The 24,067-nt window shown below is 44.5% G+C and overlaps 1 protein-coding gene across 1 annotated transcript in view; it reads right to left on the bottom strand.

Moving 5' to 3' along the window:
- Positions 1-23,711, bottom strand: part of GARNL3 (GTPase activating Rap/RanGAP domain like 3) — an 82,358-nt gene extending 58,647 nt beyond the window's left edge. The window contains exons 1-4 of the mRNA XM_088018828.1: positions 23,673-23,711; positions 21,030-21,104; positions 7,124-7,223; positions 5,493-5,611 (exon numbers count right to left, since the gene is read on the bottom strand). Of these exons, the coding sequence (XP_087874954.1) occupies positions 5,493-5,611; positions 7,124-7,223; positions 21,030-21,104; positions 23,673-23,711 (333 nt within the window). The remainder of the gene's footprint in view (positions 1-5,492; positions 5,612-7,123; positions 7,224-21,029; positions 21,105-23,672) is intronic.
- Between the last annotated feature and the right edge of the window lie 356 nt (positions 23,712-24,067).

Below are 24,067 nucleotides of genomic sequence, written 5' to 3'. Positions count from 1 at the left end.
ATAACACCTGCCAACCCATCTGTCCGAGCCTGAACACTGGTGTCACAGTAGAGTTCTTCAACCGTGACAAGCCCATGATCTCTTTTGCTAAACTAAACATTCGCACCATGCCCCTGGAGAAGCGGTAACCTCACCCGCACTCCAGGCTAGGGAGTGTGTCTTTCCAGCTAACCATCAGAAGTTGCACTAGACAGAGCCCTTCTTATGGGTTCTCTTTAGCCAATGTAGGTTACATTACAGAGATTTTAGAAGATTTCCAATACAGAGGAACATTATGATGAGAATAGGCATTTTCAAATTCCACATAACCCACCCATTGAAACCTGAGTTATTTCGGTGGCCTTGTCTTTTTTTGCTGGCCCCGGCCTGCCTTACACTGTGGTCACCTGTATGGGATGCCAACCCTTCTAGAAGAGGGTCTTGAATCTGACCTTCTGGCTCAACCCCTACCTTGGCTACCTTTTCTTCTCACGGAGCACAACAAATGCAGTTTTAAAGAGAAGCCAAGGGCGGCCTGAGGGGGGGCATACATGGAACAGGAGAGGATCCAGCCCCTGCCTGGCTGCCAGTACCACCTTCATAAGCTGCCTACATGGATGGGAAAGCCCGGGCTCAGGGGACTGTGGGTTTGTCATTTTCCTCACCGCGAGCTGGCGAAGCTCGTATCCCCATCCTCTCCCTTTTGTAGCTTTGCAGAGTCGCTCTCTAACAAAAAACACCCCTCGGTTCTGTTTTCTAGTGGGATCCACAGAGGCATGGTCAGAGCCAAGTACGCATACGTATCCGGCAACACCAAGGGATCGCTGCGAGGATATGCACGTGCGCGCTGGATGCTACCCCCTTACGCGGCAGGTGTGTGTGTGCAAGCGTGAGCCAGTGTCCGTAAGGCCGCGGCAGTGATTATCTCTGAGTAGTCGGACTTTGAGCCTCTTCTTTTTTCTTTTTTAAAAAGATTTTATTTACTTATTTGACAGAGAGAGACACAGCAAGAGAGGGAACACAAGCACGGGGAGTGGGAGAGGGAGAAGCAGGCTTCCCGCGGATCAGGGAGCCCGATGCGGGGCTCGATCCCAGGACCCCGGGATCATGACCTGAGCCGAAGGCAGATGCTTAACTGACCGAGCCACCCAGGTGCCCCGAGCCTCTTTTTACGAGCTGCATTGTCTGGATGGAATTTGTACAGTAAGTATGAGGGTTTTTTTTTTTTTTTTTTTAAGTCTTGTCTTTGTGTTTAGAAGAAACACAGCACAGATAGAGAAGACTGTTTAGATCAGGGCTTACACTTCAGTTATGTGTCTGTTTTAGAATGGAATGTGAGCTCATGGCGGAGGCATACTCTTCTTTGGATTTCCTGTAGCCTCCAGCACTAGTTCTGGGCCCAGGGGGGCTTCACAACGGACCCCTCCTGCCAAGCTCTGCTTTGAGTTTTTTCAGTCCCTCCCATCCCTTCAGCACTGCCACTTGTAGCTGGTGGCCAACGCTTGCCCTGCCCTGGCACACACAGCAGGCTCTGGAGCGGAGGCTCTGGGGAAGGCACCACACTTCTCAACAGAGTGGGACTGACTCATCAGGCCAGCCCCACTGCCTTCACAGGGTCCTGCGGTCCAACTGACTCTTGACTTCTCCTAGCGCCAGGAAGAGGAGTCCCCGAGCTCATTTGTCTTGTCTTCCTTGTTCTTTCTTTCTGGAATGCTCCCTGCCTGCCCCCTTCCCCTACTCTGTTTTTTGTTTGTTTGTTTTTAAGATTTTATTTATTTATTTGAGAGAGAGAGGGAAAGCACAAGCAGGGGGAGCGGCAGAGGGAGAGGGAGAATCAGACTCCCCACTGGGCCGGGAGCCTGACATGGGGCTCAATCCCGGGACTCTGGGATCATGACCTGAGCTGAAGGCAGACACTTTACTGCCTGAGCCACCCAGGTGCCCTCCCTTACTCTTTATGTGGTTAGTTTCCTTTCCTCCTGCAGGTCTCTTTAAATGTCACCTCCTTGAAAAACTTTCCCTGCGCTATCTGTTCTGAAGTTGGTCTCCCATACCATTCTGCCTTTGTTTCCTTCAGAGTGTTTATCTCAATTTATAATGTAACAGAGACAACATCTTTAGAAATTAAAATAAGCAAAATTCCCTCCTGCATCTACCCCACCCTCCCTCCTCTAGTACCTGGCAATCTTCCCAGGTGAGGAGGTGGGGCGGCTGTTACTGCCCGAAGGAAGAAGACTGGACGGGAAGAAAATCCATTCTAGAAAGGTGGCAGAAGTACAGAACTGCCCTTTCTTGTTTTGGTGGAAGAAGTAAGAAGAAAGGAAAGCTAAGGGGTTAGATGCTGGGGCCCTTGATTCTGCCATTCAGAGGGCAGGCCTCAAAGAGGGTGAGGGGACACTGCAAACATATTAAAATAAGACCTGGAGACATCTAAGAACATTTGGATTAGGGGCTCACTTCCCAGGCATGGCCTTCTGTGGGAATCTTGAAGTCCAGGTAGAACCTGTTTGAACCTGACGAGGGGCAATAACTCAGCAGCTTCAAGTGTGGATGGTCAGCAAGATTAGAAACATAAGCCTAAAGCAATGCTTCTACCCCTCCCCACCTGCCCCGTGGCTTGCAGGGGATGTGCGGGTAAGGACAGAGCTGAGAGGCTCAGTGACTAGCGAGACATGGGATCAGGTCCCAGAGGTCACAGTGTGTAATGACTTCACCACAAGGGGCAAATGGTGCTTGCTTCGGCAGCACATATACTAAAATTGGAACCACAAGGGGCAAATGGCTGGGACCATGGATTTTTCAGTGACAGGCACTTTCCAGCGAATAAAATCTTAAATCTTTCCAATAAATAAAATCTTAAAAAAAAAACCCAACCCAAACAGGCCAGAAAACAGTCTTCCTGGTACAGAAGATAAGAGGCTTTAGACAAGGGCATGATCACTTCTCACTGGGTGAATAAAGGGAAAAGACCCCGTCATGTATGCACCTGAGAACAATGGGCACACAGTCCTTCAACATTATCTTCTAAAACCAGTGCATCAACTTCGCTCCAGGACAGCTCTGATGATGACAAGACTGACCCCCATTTCAGTGGCATGGGGAGAGAGGTGAGAGCCAAAACCTTTCTGTAGGAAATCATTCCTGAGTAAGAGCTAACTCAGGTTTACATTAGACTTTTACCTTAAACCTGCTTAAAAAGAGGAAAATTTCTGCAACATAACATGGACATTTATATAAACAGAGGCAGCAGAGCACACAGGTTAGGCTGGACTTTGGTGTCCATTCATTAATTCATTCAATAAATACTTCTTGAGCTACTTCTACGTGCCAGGTACCAGGCTGGGTGAGAACAAAGCAATTATGTCCCCTACTTTCATGGAGCTCACAGTCTAGGGAGAGAGACAGCATGAGTCAAAGAATTACATACAGAATTAATTAGGTACAGCTTTGAGAGCTCGGCGTGCGGTCCTGGCTTCTGCCTGGCCTGCCACCTTCTGGCATGTGGCCTCGGCCACGTCATTTTTTAATTTAATTTAATTTTTTTAGAGATTTCATTTATTTATTTGACAGAGAGAGACACAGCGAGAGAGGGAACACAAGCAGGGGGAGTGAGAGAGGGAGAAGCAGGCTTCCCGCAGAGCAGGGAGCCCGATGCGGGGCTTGATCCCAGGACCCTGGGATCGTGACCTGAGCCGAAGGCAGATGCTTAACCACTGAGCCCCCCAGGCGCCCCTCGGCCACGTCATTTAAAGCGCAATAATACCTACTGAGATAATGCATTGGGAAGACTTGGTATAGTATGTGGCATATAGTAAGTGCTCAATAAATGTTAGATTTTATCTTAGTACTCTTACTATTTTTAATCATCACAAAAAGTTCCTAACTACATTATTCTGTAATGGTTCCTAGAAATTCTTTCTGGGCTTTTTGAAGTCGCTGTATATGTATGCATGTAGGCAACTGTGTTTATATACGTGTGTATGTATATAAAAATTACTGTTTTTTTGAAGTGTGTGTATATAAAAAAAATACTGTTTAAGTGCCTGTATTATTTCTTTCCCAAAAGATATACATAGCAATTTTGGAGATACTATGCTGCTGAGATAAAAATTAGCATACAGTTTATTAGGTAATGGCTTTCTTTTTTTTTTTTAAGATTTTATTTAATTATTTGCCAGAGAGAGAGCGTGCACAAGCAGGGATTGGGGCAGAGAGACAAGTAGACTCCCTGCTGAGCAGGGAGCCCAACTCGGAGCTCGATCCCAGGACGCTGAGATCATGACCTGAGCTGAAGTCAGATGCCAACCAACTGAGCCACCCAGGCGCCCCTAGGTAATGGCTTTCCACAAATGCACCCATAAAGTGAGACCACCACATAAAAGGACTAACGTTTTCTGAGTGTGGTTTATTTCATTGATGATTTGGATTTTCAAACAAGATCTCACTTAATATAGTCCTCAGCACCCTGTGAGCCACAGCCCAGAATTTTCCCCAATTTACAAAGAAGAAAATGGAGTGCATCAGCAATTTTCTCAAATTGACATGAATGAATTTGCTACTGATGTAATTTGACCCTGGTTTGCTTAACCCCAAACTCCTTGCTCTTTCCACTGTCTGTAATGCCTAGGAAAAAATTCTCTGAGAAGTGAAGGAAAAAAAAAAAACCCAAGGGAAGAAAATAATAAGAAAAGGTAAGAGGTGAAAGATAGAGATCAACTCCTTTTATTTTATACTAAATTTAGTATTTTATACTAAATTTTATTTTATACTAATATATATAATATAATAATATAATAAAATAAAATTTTATTTTATACTAAATTTAGTATTTTATACTAAAAAGTAGATCATCTACTTCTAGCAGAATTACTAGAAGAAATCAGAAACGAGAAGGAAAAGCTGCGATAGTGAACATAAGAGAATTTTCCTGAGCTACAGAGAGGCCTGCATTCCTGAGTTGAAATGATTTGCCTTCGTTCAGGTCACTGTCCTCAGAAGCCACCAAGGACAGGGGGGTTCTTGTCTTGTTAAGCCTTGAGTCATTTTCCTACCTCAGGAAATTGATGAAAGGGGCTAAGTCTCAAAGAAATTCTAGAAGCACAGCTGATTCAGTGCTTGACTGAATGACCCAGGGAAACAGGAGCACCCCGTGGGCTGTACCCCTGTAATAGCATTATATTCCTCAAATGCATTTTGTTTCTTTTAGTTGAAGGTAAGCCAGCTGGTCAGTTTCAGTCTTAGTAGCAGCTAAGGTTAATATTCTGTAAAATACACTTCTGTATTCCACTGGCCAGAGATGGAGGGACTGGACATGTCCAGGTATGGCTCGTATGGGGGAAGTTGTGGTTATACTCAGAGCTTGAAGACTCCACCTCTGAATAGTATAATCCTGAATATCCAAACTCAAAAACCTCATAGAAAAAGACTCACCTGAACCATGACAATGGTTCTGAAAATGACACTAATCAAACTCTGGATGGTGGTGATGCTGTAGGTACAAGCGAGGTACTCACTGTTTTCCTCCAAAGAATTGCTCGGTATTGAGGGACACGCTGATTATTTTGGTCAGAGAGGGTCACAGACAGGAAGAAAGGGCTCTTCTCTGCATCATTTCCAATGTAATTCTGATGGACTGGAAAAGAGACAGGTTCAGAACAGTGAAGATGTGCTGGTTCCTCCAGGCCCTGGTGGGAGTAGACACTTTTTCCTCCCCACATGAGCAGGGAACAAGAATCCCAAACCAGCCCTGGAAAGAACCTGGTCATGCTTCCATTCCCCTTGGCAGTTACTGGTTCAGGAACGAACATGTGACCAGTTCTGACCAATGAGACAGGAGGAGAAATGGAAAGGCTCTCTGGAAAGTTTTCCTTACTCCTGAAGATGGCCTTCTCCTTCCTCTGGACATGATGGTGTCTAGAAGTGATAGCTGGAAGTGCTGCAACCACCTTGTGACCCTGAGGAGGGCCAGCCTTGATGACACCACTGAGCCCCTGAATCCACCATCTCCAGAGCCTGCCTTACCTCTGAGTTTCTTGGCATCTACCTAATGGGACCAGTTTTCTCTAAAGTCATCACTGCTCTGGGCAGTATGCTTTCAAGCATTTGGGAGGATGACTGATTTCTTTGTTTATAAAGAATACGCCTTGTCCAGTAAGTGAACTTAGAATAAAACAGTATCAGATATTTAAAAAGATATCGTTTGGGTCTGATCACTCTCATTATAAATGAGTCCCCACATCACATCTTCTATAAACACATGCATTAGCCTGATAAGCAATTTATCTACCTCCTCTCGAATCCTGAAACAGTGATTATTCTCCACTTCCCAGTCTCTCCTGTCGTTAGACACACTCCGGTTTTCCGCCTTCCCACATGTGTTCACCCAAGCCCCTCACTTTATATGTACACTGCTATTAATGACTGAGCTCTTGCTTCGTGCCGGGCACGGGGCTTGGCTGTTTCTCCAGCATCACTGAAACTCTATTCAAACCCACTCAGTATGTAACAGTAATACCTCCACTTTACAGATAAGGAAATTAAGCCTCAGAGAAGTAGAGAGTGACCAGTGTAAGGTTCGGCGGTTAAGAATGGCAGAGCCAGGACCCATTTTAGAGTCTCTGTGAGGGTAGGGAGAATGACTGCCTTTGCCAGTGTAATTGCCTGGAACGTGGTAGGTGAAAAATACCCATCACCAGAGCCTACAGGACAATGCTTCTCTAGTTCTGTGGTGGCCCTGGAACTCAGGGATCCATTTTTTTTTTTGCCTCATTGCTTTGAACTAAGTGTTCAAAACTCACTATAGACAGGGCAACTTGCCTTTTTAGGTCTAAAGTTGTTTTCCACACTGCAAATTCTTCTTGCATCTTAAATAGCTATTTAGATGACTGGGTCCCCTTTAACTCCCAAGGGACAAAAACAACTGGCCAAAAAACCCATATATATATATATGGGTTTCATATATTTATGAAAAATCCTAGGGCTGAGACTGAATTGAATCTTTCAATTGAAAAAGCTATTAACCTGGATATTAGTGTCCCTAAACTGGTTAGTTTCACACTTTTTAGGGCACCAGAAAAAATGACACCAACACTTAATTTTCATTTTGAATACCCTTTCTTCCCAACCACCATAATGGCATAGTTACCTTGTCCTAAAAAATACTTGAAATACCATCTGGTGTGGTATTCTGGGTTCTCTAAGTGCACGTCTGTTCTTCGCCACGTCCCTGGGAGAGCAGTTGCATTCTGGAATCGAACAAAATTATGCCAGTAAAAGTCGTATTCAGAAAGTAAACAAGAAGCAGGCAATGAACCAGAGGCCAAAGAACCAGAGAAGCCATTGTCAAAAGGGTACAAACAGGGCAGTAAGCACATGTTCTCATGAGAAAAGACACCATGTCCACATCACAGAAGCATTCTGAAGGTCCTTGGGGTAGAGGGAAAAGCATCGAGCGAACCAGCGGGCTCAGCTATTTCCAGCTTGAGTATCAAGTTGAAATTTCTCTTTCTGGGCCAAAGCTTCCAAATATTTGGGAGTTGGTGCCCCCTAGAAGCACGCCCTTCTGTCTGGTACCCCTGTAATAGGCCCATTTCACCTGGAATACATCTCTGTAGCCTCTTATTCGAGTTCATATTTTTTTGTAGAATTTTAAAAATTTGTCATGAAGTAACACAGTTAATGGGGAAATTATGGATAAACATAATGAATAACCTGAATCCTCTCTCCAAAGATAGTCACTATGAATGATTTGGTATGGCCTCCTCTTACACGGACACACACATGTATTTTTCTTACCAAATGCAATCATACCGAAACTCCACTGGCATCTACTTTGTGCCATGTGTATACAGCAGATGACTGGAACATACTTTTCCGATTCCCATATGCCTCTGGTGATTTCCTAGACGTTTCTGGTCACTTGCTTTTTTATCATGTTGAAGGGGGTTTCCTTCAATTCCGAGCTTACAAAGAGGCCATTCTCAGGAATCAATATTGAATTGCACTGAAAGTTTTTTTGGCAACTATTGAGAGAATAGGTTAAATGGGGAAAAAAATCATAGTAATGTAGTGAATTATACTACTGGCTCTTCCAATGCTGAATGGTTCTTACATTTCTGGAATACATCCTACTAGGTCATGGTATATAGTATTCTTTTGATACACTGCTGGATTTTTTAAAAAATGAATTATGTATATTTGTTAGTGAAATGGAGCTTATAGGTTTCTTTTCTGTATGAATTTCTGTCATACTTTCAGAGTTATATTATTTATAAAGTGAATTAGGATGCTTTCTGTCCTTCTCATGCTCTGGAAATACTGACACTCATTGAGAGACCTTTAAGTGTACTTTATATGCATTAGCTCCATAGCATCTCCACCAACTTTAAGACATAGATTTTATTTTATCCTCTACTTTCAGATGAAGAAAGTGAGGTTCGGACACTTCAGCTAAGCTGCTTAAGGTAGCCAAGCTTATAAGCAGTGGAGCTGAAACTGAGTCAGTGCCAATTTCGGAGGGTTGTTTTTTTTCTTTTTAAAAATTTTAACCATTACATCATTGTCTGTCTTCTTTTGTATGTTCTGCCCTTTACTCCCAAGGAGTAAAGAGTAGGTTAATGTTTCTTAGCATTATTGTACTTTTATTGAATTTTCTTGAATTTTAAAAAAAATCAGCTACTGATTTTTATATATTTATACATGTATATATTTTAATTTGGAAATAATTTTGAGCTTACATAACAGTTGCAGGAATAGGACTGCACAGAGCATTTGTATACCCTGTATACCCTTTACTAGATTCACCTACTGTGAATATTATATCCCATTTATTCATTTGCTCACTGCTGTCTACACAAACACATACACACAGAATTTTTTCTGAACCATTTAAGACTAAGATACACAAAAGCCCTTTATCCCTAAATGCCTCAGTGTGTATTTCCCAAGAATAGAGATTTCTTATATAACCACAATATAGCTTTCCCAACTTTTATAAATTTAACATGGATACGGTACCTCGAATCTACCATCTGCATTCCAATTTTGTTAATTGACTTAAAAATGTCATTTAAAGTATTTTCCCTCTTGAGTGCAGGACGATTGAGTTGTCATGTCTCTTTAGATTCCCTTCTTCTGGAACATTCCAGGCTCCGCCTTTTACAACACTGACATTTTTCAAGAATACAGCACATACCTCCCCTCTTCTTTTTTAAAACTGAGCATGACTCAGGGCGCCTGGGTGGCTCAGTCGTTAAGCATCTGCCTTTGGCTCAGGTCATGATCCCAGCGTCCTGGGATCAAGCCCCGCATCAGGCTCCCTGCTTTGCAGGAAGCCTGCTTCTCCCTCTCCCATTCCCCCTGCTTGTGCTCCCTCTCTCGCGGTGTCTCTCCCTGCCAAATAAATAAAGTCTTTAAAAAAAAAATAAATAAATAAAATAAAATTGAGCATGACTCATTCTGGGTTTGTCTGACGTTGCCCACAATGAGGTTCAGGTCATGCATACCCGGTCAGAATGCTACACAAGCGATGCTTGTCCTTCTCAGCTTATCATACATCAAGACATCCACCTGTTCCTCATTGGTGATGTTAATGTTGATCCCCTGTTCAAGATGTTGCCTCTTAGTTTTGACCTTTTGGTGTGACTCAAGAAGAGCACATAATTGGATTTTGTTCCCAGTAGAATTTCTGGATGTTTCATTGTCAACAGTATTCACTTTATAATCATAAACCATTGGCAGTGCCGATCCATAGTGCACTATGCCATGGGGCAACATGCAGCTGTGGCATGACCCTGGGGTCCACCAACCAGCCTCAGGTATCAGCTGACCAGACATAGGTGGGGTCCAGCTCAGGCATCTAGCCTTTGCCAGTCAGATGCCACTGCAGTTGGTGCCATTGTCCCAAGGCCCGAGATCCTAGACACCATCAGCAGAGCCTGGAGAGGAGACTCTAAAGGAACCAGGACACTTAGACCTCTGGAGGTTCCGAGACTTGCATGGCACAGCACTAGGTCTTAGCTCTGTGCTTCTAGGTTTGTTAAAATATCACCCTGGGTCCATTCTAGACCTCCCCCTCAGGATCTCTGTGGGTGGGGCCCTAGAATCTGTAGTTTCACAAGCATCCCAGGTGACTCTGAGGAACACTAAACTTTGAGAAGCAATGCTCTAGGCCAGGGGTTCTAAAAGAATCCAGGAAGGGCATGAACTTGGGTGAAGCAAAAAAAAAAAAAAAAAAAAAAATCGTTATTTCCCTAACTTCAAACTAAAATGTAGTATTTCTTGGGGCACCTGGTTGGCTCAGCCAGTAGAGCATGGGACTCCTGATCTCAGGGTTGTAAGTTTGAGCCCTACGTTGGGTGCAGAGATTACTTAAAAATAAAATCTTAAAAATAAATGTGTTTCTTTCAATTATAAGTGTATGCAAAACAACAACAACAACAACAACAAAACAAAACCCAAAAAACTACAGTAGAACAGCCCTGGGAACCATGTCTCTCTCTCTCTCTCTCTCTCTCTCTCTCTCACATACACACACACACACACACACACAAATCAGATATTTTCAGAACTCACTATAGTGGCTGAAGATATCTTGAATGCTGTTTACAATCTTGACTGTTCAAAACTGTAATAGCTATAAGCCCTGCTGCTGGATTTGTTACTTAATGTACTGATAAGAAAAAGGATGTATATTACTGTATCATAAATTAGGTTTAAAGAATCAGTCTGATAACTATTTCTTTCCTTTTTTTAGACAGAGTGTGCAGAGATGGGGGAGGGAGGGAGAGAATCATAAGCAGGCTCCCTGCTGAGCAGGGAGCCCGATGCAGGACTCGATCCCACAACCCTGGGATCATGACCTGAGCTGAAATCAAGGGTCAGATGCTTAACTGACTGAGCCACCCAGGTGCCCCTCTGGTAACTAATTTAACACAACTGTTTTCCTTTGTAATCCTATGTATTTTGTTTTGTGTGTTCAAAAATATTCTGAGAAGGGGTCTACAGGCTTCACAGATTGCCAAGGGGGTCAAAGGCCATAAAAGCTGACCCCCATACTCTAGATCTTCTGCCTTCTCCCCTCCCAGAGGTCTGAACGCTAGCAACCACAGGACAGAATAACATCGGAGGAGCGTCTCACAGAGACGGGACTCTGGCCAGTGGCATGACTCTGGCCGATCTCTATCAAATACAAAGTGTCAATTATGAGGTTTTTTTCTTAAATGATCAAAAAGCTACCTACTTAACTTTTGTCTTCACTGAATCCTTAACTAAAATGGGGGGACCCCAACACCAAAAAAGTTGTGAGTCTCGCAGAGTGAGACACTTCCTGTCCCTTGTTAAAATCACATATGATATGAGGTGTAAAGACAAGAACATATGCAGGAACTGACAAAGAAAGGAGACTAAAGCAAAGAAAAAACAAAAAGAACCCTCTCTGCCCAAGACCAGACATGCCAGAACGACTCCAAAAATGAGCTTCTGATGGTAAGTACCAGAAGCGGACAGAAAAGGGCACAAATCTTGAGTGAACAGTAAATGATTTTTAAAATATGCAGACACCCTTGGAACCACTCCCTGGATCATGACAGAAAGCATTTTCAGCACCCCAGACAGCTCCTTCACTCACCTGCCCAGTCAGTACCCGGGCATACTCTGAAAGGTAACCATTACCCTGACTTCTATCACCACGATTCCTTTTACTTGCTCTTGAACTTCACAGAAATGAAATCATATAGTGTGCATCCGTCCTTTGGCACCACGTCTGTGACGTTCATCTCATCCACGTTGGGGATGTAACAAGTTCACTCTCTCCCACTGCCATGTACCTAGCCCCCAGTATGAACACCACAGTGTATGTATCCAGCCTCCAGCTGATGGACATATGGGCTGTTTCCAGTTTGGGGTCGTTAAGAATAAAGTCACATGGACAGTCTTGTGTCTGTCTTTTGGTGGACATAAGCACTCACGGATGTTGGGTATACATCCTAGGACCAGAGGAGGTAGACGTTCAATTTTAGTAGACACTGCCAAACTTCCAAAGGGGACACACCAACTTACACTATTAGCAAGATGTGGAGAGCTCTAGTTGCTCCCTGTCCTCTGACCAGCTCTTAGCGTTTCAGGCATTTTCCTTTTAGTGGTTCTGGAGTGGGCGTAGTAGTGCCTGACTGTGGCTTTAATTTTGCAATAAATCTTAAGTCTTTTAAGTATGACCTATTTTAGAGGATTTCAGAGATATAGAAACTTTGTCATCTTAAATGTTGACCGAGACACCAGGAACACTTCATTTCTTTGACATCAACAAGCAAGTTTGGAGGAAATATTCTGATGGGCATATTTGCCAAACAACTAAAGATTAACACTGCAAATGCTCAGTTATTTTATGTCCTTTTAGATAAACGTTTGCTAAAAGGTGTTATGAAGAGAACATTTTTCTATGCTGCAGACCTGCCTGAACACGCCCATAGTGTTAAATGAGTCCTGAGACTAAGAAATCCTGAATCATTCCTGCAACAAATTCCAAAGCCCACAAAAACTTCTTGTTGCCTTCATTGTCTTTATTTATTTATTTTTTTAAGATTTTATTTATTTGAGGGACCCTGGGTGACTCAGTTGGTTGAGCGTCTGCCTTCGGCTCAGGTCTTGAGTCCAGAGTCCTGGGATCGAGTCCCACCATCAGGCTCCTTGCTCAGTGGGGAGCCTACTTCTCCCTCTGACTGCTGCTTCCCCTGCTTGTGTGCTCTCTCTCTCTCTCTGACAAGTAAATGAATAAAATCTTTAAAAAAAAAGATTTATTTGAGAGAGAGAGAGCGTGAGAGTGGGGAGGAGCAGAGGGGGAGAAGCAGACTCCCTGCTGAGCATGGAGCCTGAGATCACGACCTGAGCCAAAACCAAGAGTGGGACGCTTAACAGACTGAGCCACCCAGGCGCCCCTTCACCATCTTTTTAATTTAATTTAATTTAATTTAATTTAATTCAATTCAATTTAATTTAATTTAGTTACCCCATTTATACTTGTGGGATGTGAAGGAGGAGGACTGAGCAAATCTGGCCAGGATATTTTGAGGAGAATGTAATCAAAATCCATATATAACACCCTCATTTTATCTGAATGTTTGTGAGTGTTCAACTTAAGCAGGGGATCTGCACCATACACTTGGACTACAGATGAGACCCCTAGTTTTATAGAACACCTGGGAGTTTTCATAGTCTTTTCCAGAGCGAGCTCAATTAATGAGAGGATGCATTTAAATGGACTTGACTTTAGTTTCTAGGTTTAAATTGCTGAGAGAATGCTGGCAGTAAGGAAAATGTATTAAAAAAAATACACTAAAAACTTTTGAATTGCAAATGCAAATAAATATAAGCTGGTTGAAAAAAGTGAAACCACACACAAAGTAAAATTCCTGTCTCTTCCCATCCTCCATGCCCCTGTGCACACCCTTTTCCTCTGATAACCATTCTACCAGGTTGGTGTGGATAGTCTCAGACCTTCGTATGCATTGACAAAGGTGTGTTTGCTGTATACATATGTGCTATATACACATATACATTCACATCCATGTCCACATATCATATACATTCATAACACACACATATATGTGTATACACACAGAATTTGTTATCCATATACACATAGAATTTGTTTTCATAAATGGGATGTTAGTGGAGCTATTACACTGAAACTTGATTTTTTCCACTAAAGAAAATACCTTAGGGGGCACCTGGCTGGCTTAGTTGGAAGAGCATGTGACTCTTGATCTCGGGGTCGTGAGTTCGAGCCCCATGGTGGATGTAGAGATTACTTAAATAAATACAACTTAAGAAAAAAAGAAAATATCTTGGAAGTACTTTATGTCAGTACATTCAGATCTACCTTGTTCTTTTTAGCGACTATGCAGATTTTTAGAAAAATTAAACACTACAGTTGAGTAGAGATATGTAAACTACATAAACGGCATAAAAGGACCTGCCATGCAAAGTCAAGGATCTCCGACTGCTTTCCCGACCTGCCATTTCCATTCTCTAGAAACAATTACTGCTTAATTCTTATGTACCCTTTTGGAAACTTTCTTGCACACTGACAAACTTATTTACCTTTTTGTCTGTTTGTTTGTTGAGGAAACGGGATGGTATATACTAATCATTCTGGAACTTGCTTTTAGGTCTAACTGTATCTTAAACATTTTTCTATGGTATTACATATACTACTGCCTCCTTCTTTCTAATATCTTCTAAGCATTCCATTGTATAAATGTATCATAATTTAGGTAATTTGTGTAATTATTCCTTTACTGATGGAAACTGAAGTTGTTTCCAGGTGGGGTTTTTTTTTTCTTCTATTTTAAATAACATTACAGATAGGAGGGGGAGACGACCCATGAGAGACGATGGACTCTGAAAAACCAACTGAGGGTTCTAGAGGGGAGGGGGGTGGGGGGATGGGTTAGCCTGGTGATGGGTATTAAAGAGGGCACTGTTCTGCGTGGAGCATTGGGTGTTAGACGCAAACAATGAATCATGGAACACTGCATCAAAAACTAATGATGTAATGCATGGTGATTAACAGAATAATAAAAAATAAATAACATTACAATACACATCCTAGTAGTAGAACTACTGGCCAAATGGTGTGTGCATTTTTAATTACTGCTAATTGCCCTCACAAAATATTGTACTCGTTTACATATCCCCCAACAATGTGGAAGAGAATCCTCTCACATGAAGGAAGATTGATTTATAAAAAGCTGAAAGATTGTCCCCCTGATCCACAATATACTAATTGATACATACAAGTGAGCTGTAAGGGAGGTCTCCAGTGATCCACCCGGGGGTCACACTCATTTTAATTAATAATCTGAATGAGCATACAGATGGCAGGGGAAGCACATTTGAAGGTAATATAAAGCTTCTCAGTGGGTTAGCTAATAGGACAGGTGACAGAATGAAGATGTCAAAAAAAAAAAAAAACCAAAACTCTTGACAGTTAGCAATTAGGGACACACTAATGAGATTAAATTTAGTATGGACAATGGAAAATCCTACATTTGGGGATGAATCCAAATTGCACAAGTACAGGATGGGGAAGGCCAGGTGCTACAAAGCAGAAAATTTGCAACCATGTTACACATCAGGAAACTGAGGCTCGGCGAAATTGAGTCATAAACTGGTAAGTGATAGAGTGAGGCCTGAACCCAAGTTTGTTTGACTCCAAAATGGTCTCCAGCACACCATGAGGAAGACTGGGGCGAGAGGGGGAGCATATTGAAGGTTCATACTGAATCACTGGCTTCATAAAAAGAGAATGTGCCTGGCAAGGAGGGGGACGAGCCTACGCCGCCCTGTGGCTGTGTGGGGTGCACCTGGAGCCCCAGATCCAGTTCTGACCCCTTCAGCCTGACACGAACCACCTCACACGCGGCCCGGGAGCAGCAGGAAGGATGACCACGGGTGAAGCGGAGCCCACGTCTCAGGAGAAGAGCTGCAGACGCCCTGGAATGCTTGAGGCCCGTCGCGGAGACGGCTAAGCCTCACAGAAAATGTACACATACACTCTGAGTGGAAAATAGAGACGGATGAACTCTGTCCAATAAAAAGAACCTGGGGATTTCCTGAGTGATGAGAGTGACCAGAGCGCTTTTTGTTCTAATGAGGTGCTTCTTGCTGGGTCTCTCCAGAGCTTCAGGATGAGGCTGCTGCTAGAAAGACCAAGCCTCGATCAGAAGCTTGCACCTTTCAGCCCCACGGTGAACCCTGTGGGAGAGGAGGGACTGTGGACCGATTCAATCATCAATGGCCAATGATTCGATCAATCATGCTCATGTGATAAAACCCTTTCACGGTGGAGTTCAGGGAGCTTCCAACTTGGTGAAAACATTAAGGTGCTGGGAGGGCGGTCCTCTTAGCTGGGGGACGGAAGCTCTGTGCCCGCCCTCGCCCCCCAATACCTTGCTCTGTACATATCCCCGTTTGGCTGTTCTGAGTTGTATCCTTTGTAATAAACCGGGGATAGTAAGTGAAATGCTTTCCTAAGTTCTAGGAGTCATTTTAGCAAATTATTGACCCTGAGGAGGGGGGATGACTTTGTAGCCAAGTGGGACAGAAGTGTGGGTGACCTGGGGACTTGATACTTGTGACTGGTGTCTGAAATGCGGGCAGTCTTGGGGGGCTAACTCTGGTAGTTAGTGTCAGAACTGAACTGAATTGTAGGCTACTCAGCTAGTGTCTGGAGGAAAACAACCTATCAAGGAGGAAGCAAGTTTCCCATTCCTGCAGAAATGTTCAAGCAGGGACCAATGAGCTGACTGTGGCGAAGTTAGTGCAGGGACTCTTGCCTGGGGTAGGGGACTGGCCTAGATGAACTCAGGCAGTGAGAAACAGTCGATGGATGGGCACTGGTCTGCCAACTTCTTACAGCTCAGTGATGAACTATATAGCAACGGAGAAGCATTTAGGAACTTTTACTAGCATTTTGACATTACTGTGTCACCAAAGTCATGCTCAGGAGGTTCATTTCTTTGTTAAACAGAATCCAGACCCATCTGGGTATTACTCAGTTTGGTGGGTGGGGCGACACATGAAGGGGGTGTTGCAGACTGGTCACGCATAGTAGGACCACACTGAGCTCTGCAACAGATTGGAAATTAAAAAGTGGGTCCTTTACCACCAGTGGTCTGAGAAGCACTGCTCAGAGGCCTCAGGCTCACTGTGACATCCCTGGTGAAGCCCTGCTTGACCATCTCAGCTAAGAAGGGCTCTTCCTCTTCCCTTGCACCAGGCCCCCGTCTGTTCTCCCCACGGTACTTACCAACACTTGCTATCCATCATGTATTGTGTTATCTGTTTATATTGACTGCTCCCCTGCCAGTCTGTGAGGCCACCAGCACAGGAAGCTCAGCAATCTTACCCACTCCTACATCACCAGTGCACAGACTACCTGGCACCGAGAAAGGATCCGAAAAATGAGGACTGAATGAATGCTGTGACTTGTTATGTGATAAAGCACTCCTGATACAACTTTTGTTTTTGGTAATGGTGGGCTAGGTTATTCCACCAACCCTCCCATGGCAAAAACTAAAACTGCTGAAATATCAAAATCACCTCCTTAAAAGCCCCTGGCATGCTCACAAGATAGTCCGGAATTACCAGCCCAAACAGAGGCAAGTGGGCACCCAGAAAGGTAAGAGGGCCTTGGATATCTTTTTTAGCTTGAGGATATTTGTCAATCTGGGCAAAACTAAACTTGGGTTTTGGTGGCCTCATGGGACCAGAGAGCAGAGTATCAAATCCCCAGACCCGCTGAAGCAGGTCAGTCTAATAGGAGACCCACCCCACATTAAGCTGGACACCCAAAGGGCTACACGTTCAAGGAAAAGGTGAACCAGAAGAGACCCCCTGTATCCCAAAAGCTACAGGAAAGGTTGTCAGTGCTGAGGAGAGCTGAGCGAGGAGAGTCTCTGAGGTGTTGTGCCCACAAGCCAGCCTTCACGTAAACCTGCAGCTCTGTTCTGCAACACTGGGGTGGTTTGGGAAGTCTCATGCTGGGAATTTAGTTTTCAGTGTCTGGCTAAAGAAAATGCAAACCCTCCCTTCAATTCTGACATCAATTCCAGTATGTTTTTTCTCCCCACATTACCCCTCTGACACCAGCTGGGTGTTCTGAAATTCAACTCCGCGCCGATTCCATCTACCTGGAGACAGCCTTGGATCCCACAGGTGAAGGGCTCAGTCCTACCTGTGCTTCTGACCAAACAGCTCTAGATTGGAGGTTCCAATGACCCCCTCCTTGGGTTCCATTAATTTGCTAGAGTGGCTCACAGGACTCAAGAGAAACATTTTACTAACTAGATTACTGGATTAACTATTAACTAGATTCATTATAAAAGGATGTAACTCAGGAAAAGATGCACAGGGCAAAGCATAGGGAAGGGTGTGGAGCGCTTCCATGCCCTCTGGGCATGCCACTCCCCTGAAATCTCCCCGTGTCCCCCAGCTCAGAAGCTCTCTGAACCCCGTCCTTTGGGTTTTTATGGAGACTTCACTGATTGATTAAATCATCGATTAAATCGTGTTTTATTAAATCACTGGCCATAGGCAACTGAACTTAATCTTCAGCCCTTCTCTTCTCCCCAAGGTTGGAGGTCAGAGGTGGGACTGAAAGTTCTAGCCCTGTAATTGTATGGGAGGTTCCTCTGGTGACCAGCCCCCACCCCTAGGGGCTTTCCAAAAGTCACTTCATTAACGTGACAAAAGACACGTTGATCACTCTCCACACTTAGGAAATTCACAGGTTTGGGCAGCTCTGGGTCAGGAACTGAGAAAAAGACCAGATACGCATTTCTTATTTTAAATCATGATATAACCTCCCTACCAAAAGGAGACTCAACCTGGGCCTCCCATTAATCCGAAAAATTCATTTTCAAGAACAACACCAGCACGCTGTTAGGCGGCCATGAACACAGGGACACACAGTAGGCTACTACCCCATGAGCACAGGCCAGGAGAAAAATCACACAACAGAGAGCCCCAGCAACGTCACATAGTGGAATGATCTGTCACAGATGATAAAACCATTATACTGACTGTGTGTAAAGAAAGAAAGGCAAATTCGACATTGTCTTCAATGGAACAGTATATATAAGAAGTGACTGAGCCACCTTGAACTAGGCAATGCTTCTTAGAAACAACATGAAAAGCATGAGCAAAAAAAAGAGAAGCTAGGTAGATGAGAGACATCATTACATTTAAAAACGTCTGTGCTTCAAAGGACACAATCAAGGAAGTGAAAAAGCAATCTACAGAATGGGAGAGAATTTTTGCAAATCACGGATCTGATTAGGGTCTAGGATCCGTACTGTATAAAGAACACTTAAAATGCTATAATAAAAGGAGAAATAACCCAGTAATGAAATTACTTTGCAATCTGTTTCTTCGTGTGTTTGAAAAATTTTAAGCAGCTACCAGTATTGTCCTTTCTAGTACACTGATGACTTTAACGGACTCCGAGCAAGCCAGCTTGGTTTCCCTCTGAGTCTCACGTGCACTTGGGTCTTTTATCAGGGTGTACATTAACACTGGCCGCAAGCTTTTAGCTGAAGACCATCAATATAAAACACAGCCACAGTGCTCCAACTGAGCACTCACGCTTGGTGGCTCTGGTAGAAACAAAATTGAAAACAGTATTTGAGCCCTGATACCCTATTTCCCAGAGAGAGGCAATCTGAGACAGGACTGGGTTTTGGACACAAGAGACCACAGTGATTTGTGAAATCAATAACTCCACCAAATGGCTTCAAAGATGTTAAGTGAACTGTCTACGGTCACTCTGCTAGTGAGCTGTGGACTCACCATCTGAACCCAGGCAGTCTGACTGTAGAGCCACTCCTGTCCATGATCCTCCAGAGGCGATTTCTAACCCCTGACCAGGTCCAAAATGTGTCCTTTGGCATGGGGCAGGGCCAGGGTACACAGCCAGGTGAGGAGTGTTTGGGGATCCTAGGACCACATTTATGTCTTTCTTAGGAAGTGTGGATTGCCTCTGGACACCGGTTCTGGCAGGGGGCAGAGCTCTGCTTACACGGGGTGGGTAAAGTCTAGTACAGTTTGCTCATTTCAGGCAGGGCTAAGGTTTTGCAAAAATTTTGGGAGCACAAGGATGTCTTGAGGTACAACAACCTCTAGGGTCTCTGGCACTTAAGGTTCCCAAAGTAGAAACTCAGCATGGTAGCTGCTAGCTTTCTAAGCACTGGGAAATGAAGACTCAGTGTTTCTGCTCCGGGCTTAGCTCCTGGCACACAGCAGGCTGCCTGAGTCTGTGGTACTAAGACCATCTTGTTTCAGGAGCTGGGTCATTTGCGGAGGGCTGTTTCCAAGCTTCAGAAGCAAATTCCGCAGGGAGTTCCTTCCTCTGTGTGGGTCAGTTGACATCACTGTGGACAAGATGTATGTGGGCACCTATTCAGGAGTCCAGCCGAAGATGGGACAGCCTCCTTGTACCTCACAGAGCACTGGTGAAGGCCCCTGTCTGGGTACGTGAAGTTAAAGCCAAAGCTGAAGATAAGAAATAGCGTCCCAAATGCTGTGGCCTTTCAAGTTAAATGCATAGCCCTTCACCAAGAGTTTGATCAAGGAGGTGGTCGGGAAAGCAAGGCTGGCAATATAGTTAACAACCCCACCGTCAATCATCACAAGTACAGCTTTACAAGCTTGGCTCACTGGCTCTTTTTAATAATACAGAGACACTATGCATTTTATAGATGAAGAAACCGAGGCTCAGAAAGGCTGGGTTACTTCCCCACGGTCATATAGCTAGGAGATGGGGGAGCGAAAACTTGAACCCAGGCTTGTCTGACTCCAAAGCTGGGGTGGGAGGTGCTAAAGCACCGACGGCCTACCTCTCAGGGAGGTAGCAAAGATGGAAAACACTGGGGCTCACACCACACTCTGCGGTTTTGGGGGTAGACCTCAGGGGTAGAGTGGGCAGTGGAAGTCTGAAGAAGAAACACAGCAAGGTGAGTCCCTGTGGCCAGCAGCAAGAAAGACCAGGAGACCCCAGAAAGAGGGCTTGGGCCCAAGGATGGTGGACAGACACCTTTCCTGGTGTCTTCCCTGAATAAAGACGGCATTTGGTAATTGTAGTAACTTTTGCATCTCTCTCCTAGACCCTGTGTTGCTCACAGGGCAATGCTGAGCTGACCAGCTTGGCAAAGGGGGAGAGCTGGGCTTCTGGAGCCACCCACAAAGGTGAGCTGGCTGTGAATTCTTCTTTGGTCCCACTGCTGGCAGACCACTTTAATGTCCCTGGCTTTATTATAGATCTTTTAAAGGGTATGTATCACCCTATTAATAGCACCTTCCATACAGAGAATAATGGCATTTTCCCTTCACGTCTGCTTCAAGCGAGAGTCAGAAGAGTTCCATTGAGCCCTTCCCAGGCTGCATTTAGGCAAGTGTTCTGCGGTAATGAGCATCACCAACTGCTCGCTGCTGTAACCCAGGTGCTATAATCATGTGCTTGGTGACAATATTGGGGTGGGGTGGGGCTTCCTTACCTCATCTGAAGAACCATTTTCCACTCTGAATCTTCCAGCCCTTTGGATGGCTCCATCGGCATCACTGGAAATAAGCTAGGGGACAAGAGAGCACTCAGTTAGGTAGCTGGGTCGCCACGTGCAAAGCCTCTTCTGTCTGTATCTGTCCTACAAGCCAAATCCAACGACAGCCAGAGGGCCTAGCCTAGAAGCTAGTGGTCTTTCTGAAGCTCTGTCAGCCAAGCCCTCACACAGTTGGTCTCCACAGTGTTTAGGAAGCTGAAGAGTGAGGACCCCCTCACTGGAAAGAGTAGGAAAACAAGAGCATCAAATCTAAATGCGAACATTTTCAATATAATTTAAATGTGAACATATTCCAATACTGAGAAGTATCAAAGCAATGCTCCCTGGAAAAACAATCTTAATACACATCACATGTGGACAAGTGCAGCTCACAGATGGCAAAACCGAAAGCCAAGTCTCAAGTTCGGCCATCTTCACAGGAAAGCCTGAAAAACAATTAATGGCTGGCATGAACTCAAGACTCTTAACATCGCAGAAAGCTCTTGCGCTTCATTCAGTTTTAAATGGTCTCCAAAAGGCCAATGAGCCCCTTCCAAGGCAGGCAGGCTCTATTTGAGCTCTGGCAACAGGATGCTTGCAAATAGACAGTCTTCAAGGAGCTCACTGGTAGGATGAGATGAGTGAGATCAGCACTTGGCGCATCAGTCCTAAAATTATTGACTCGAGATTTAACTTATTTTCTCCCAAATCTCCTAGATTTCTCAGCAGCAACTTGGGAAAATGACATGTCTTTTTTTAACTTTTAAAACTACCCACGATTTGTAGCCAAGATCTGCCAAGAATTTCCATTTCCCAGACTCATTAGGATGTGCTTGCCCTGGGGGAGGACACTTCTTACCTCTGTAACTCAAGACTTACCTGGTAAAACAGATAACACAATTTCTTAAGAAAGATGGTTATCTCCTATTTTTACTCATGTTAAGAGATATGAAAGTGTGAAAATGGAAAAAAATAAGGGGAAACTCTACAAAAATTCCCAGGGAAAATTATTTGCAAAAGGCTGATAAATCTTTTCCACGATAAATATCGAAATAATAGTATGTAATATTTATTGAGCACTTCAAGAAGCCATGTACTGTTCGGCTTTCACAAGCATTCTCTCATTTAACTCTCAAAATAGCAACACGGGTAGGTACCATCATTGTTCTCATCTACCAGTAAGGAAACTGAGGCAGAGGAAGGTAAAATAACCAGCCATAGTCATACCCTAGTTAGTACCTGGGAGGCCTGGGATGTGAATGCAGGCAGCCAGACTTCAGAAACCCATCGTTCTCACCTAACCACTGCCCCACCTAACCATCCTCCGTGGAATAAAAATATTGTTATGTGTATGTTTAGCTGTTTATGGCATTAGATTATTACACGCTCGACAAACCAAACACAAGCAACAGAGGCTATGCGGTAAAGAATTTAACCCTGCCCAAGAGAGCTCTGGCCTTTGCCCTTGGCTCCTGAGAGGTCATCTCTAAGCCCTGGGAATGTCCTGCAGGAGTGTGTGTTTACCTGGGCTTTGAGCCACACAGGAGAATAACCTGACTTGTGGGCAGGGGGTGCTTTGGGTTACACAGTATCAGATCTACCTCTGGACACCAAGACTCGGGTGAGCTTTCCTGGTGCATATACCATCACACATCATTGCCAGGATGGGTTATTGCTGTCCTTGAGCCCACCGGGAGAGGACAACTGGGAAGCTCTGCATTTGGAACTCTCCTGGACTCTGTCCCTTGTGTCTGTTGCCTTGGCTAATCTGAATCTGTATCCTTTCGCCGTAATAAACCATAAGCAAGCCTAGCAGCTTTCACTAGATTCTGTGAATCCCCTTCTAGCAAATTATTGAACCTGAGAGCAGCCCTGGGGACCCCTGTACTCTGCAGTTAATGTCAGAAGTGAGGTCTGGTGGCCTGTTTCCTAGTTTAGAGAGGCCAATTCTCAAGTACAAGAACAAGATGAATGTGGGTCTCCTGGGGTCATCGCCATTTTCATGGGGGAAGGACAGAGGATTCAGTGTCAGTTTCTTCTTTGCTTTTGAGCTTCTACTCACTGTCTGTTAAAATAGTAAAATAAAGGTTACAGCAAATAGTTTTCAAGTCAAGTGTTCTTGGTGTAGGCTGCCTTAAGCGCTTTGAGAAAAGTGTTCCGAGGTTACAACTGAAGAGAAAAGAGAGCTGCCATCAATTAATACACCTGCCACAGGTGAATAAAGAGACAGGGGGACATGCGCTCCCCTGAATTAGAGGTCTGTAGATACGGTCTTCACTATAGCTAGTCTCAACCAGGACTCAAAGACTTGGGAGGAGAGCTGACAGTCATTCACTGATTCGTTCATTCATTCACCTAACAAAAGTAAAACGTCCACCACTATATTCCAGACACCGCCAGGCAGAGGCAATAATGCCCTTTGCTGTGGTGAGATCAGAACGAGAAGTTAATTGCTTCTCTTGCTTAAAAGGTTCAGGAAGCAGAAAGGAAGAACACGTTTAATGATCTGATGGCTGGACGGAATTTGGCTCCCTCTGATCTGAAGCCCACAGGCACAGAACTTGGGCTTCAGGCGGACATGTTTGACGCTTGCACCTTTACCATCTCCGCCACCACTATCTGCACCCATGCCACTGTCATCTTTCACCCGGATGACTGCCTCCTAGCAGTCGAGGCAGGTCGAGGCACCCGTCCACCATCTCCGGCCCAACCTGCCCACCAGCGGGCCATTCTGGCAAACTACAAATCCAGCTGTCCCACAGTCCTACGTCCGTCCCAGCACCCTGGTCCTTCCCCCCAGAGGACGGGCGCGCAGGGCACTCCCTTGCCTGGGGGGCCCTCTCCCATCTTCCCCTAAAGAACTCCTCCTCATCCTCCACATTCACTGTCAGACCTCATTGCCCGGGGAAAATGACCCCAACAAGTGCTGGAGCACTCCTGTGAGTTGTGATTTACATTTCTTTGTGTGAAGATGTGACTCATGCCGTTTCTCCTCC

This window comes from Eumetopias jubatus, unplaced genomic scaffold (genome assembly GCF_037043125.1).
Source record: "Eumetopias jubatus isolate StellerSeaLion01/CBP00866 unplaced genomic scaffold, mEumJub1_p1.0 scaffold_15, whole genome shotgun sequence".
NCBI classification, from domain to species: domain Eukaryota; kingdom Metazoa; phylum Chordata; class Mammalia; order Carnivora; family Otariidae; genus Eumetopias; species Eumetopias jubatus.
The sequence above is the reverse complement of the archived record's forward strand: the minus strand, read 5'-3'. Positions and strand labels throughout refer to the sequence as shown.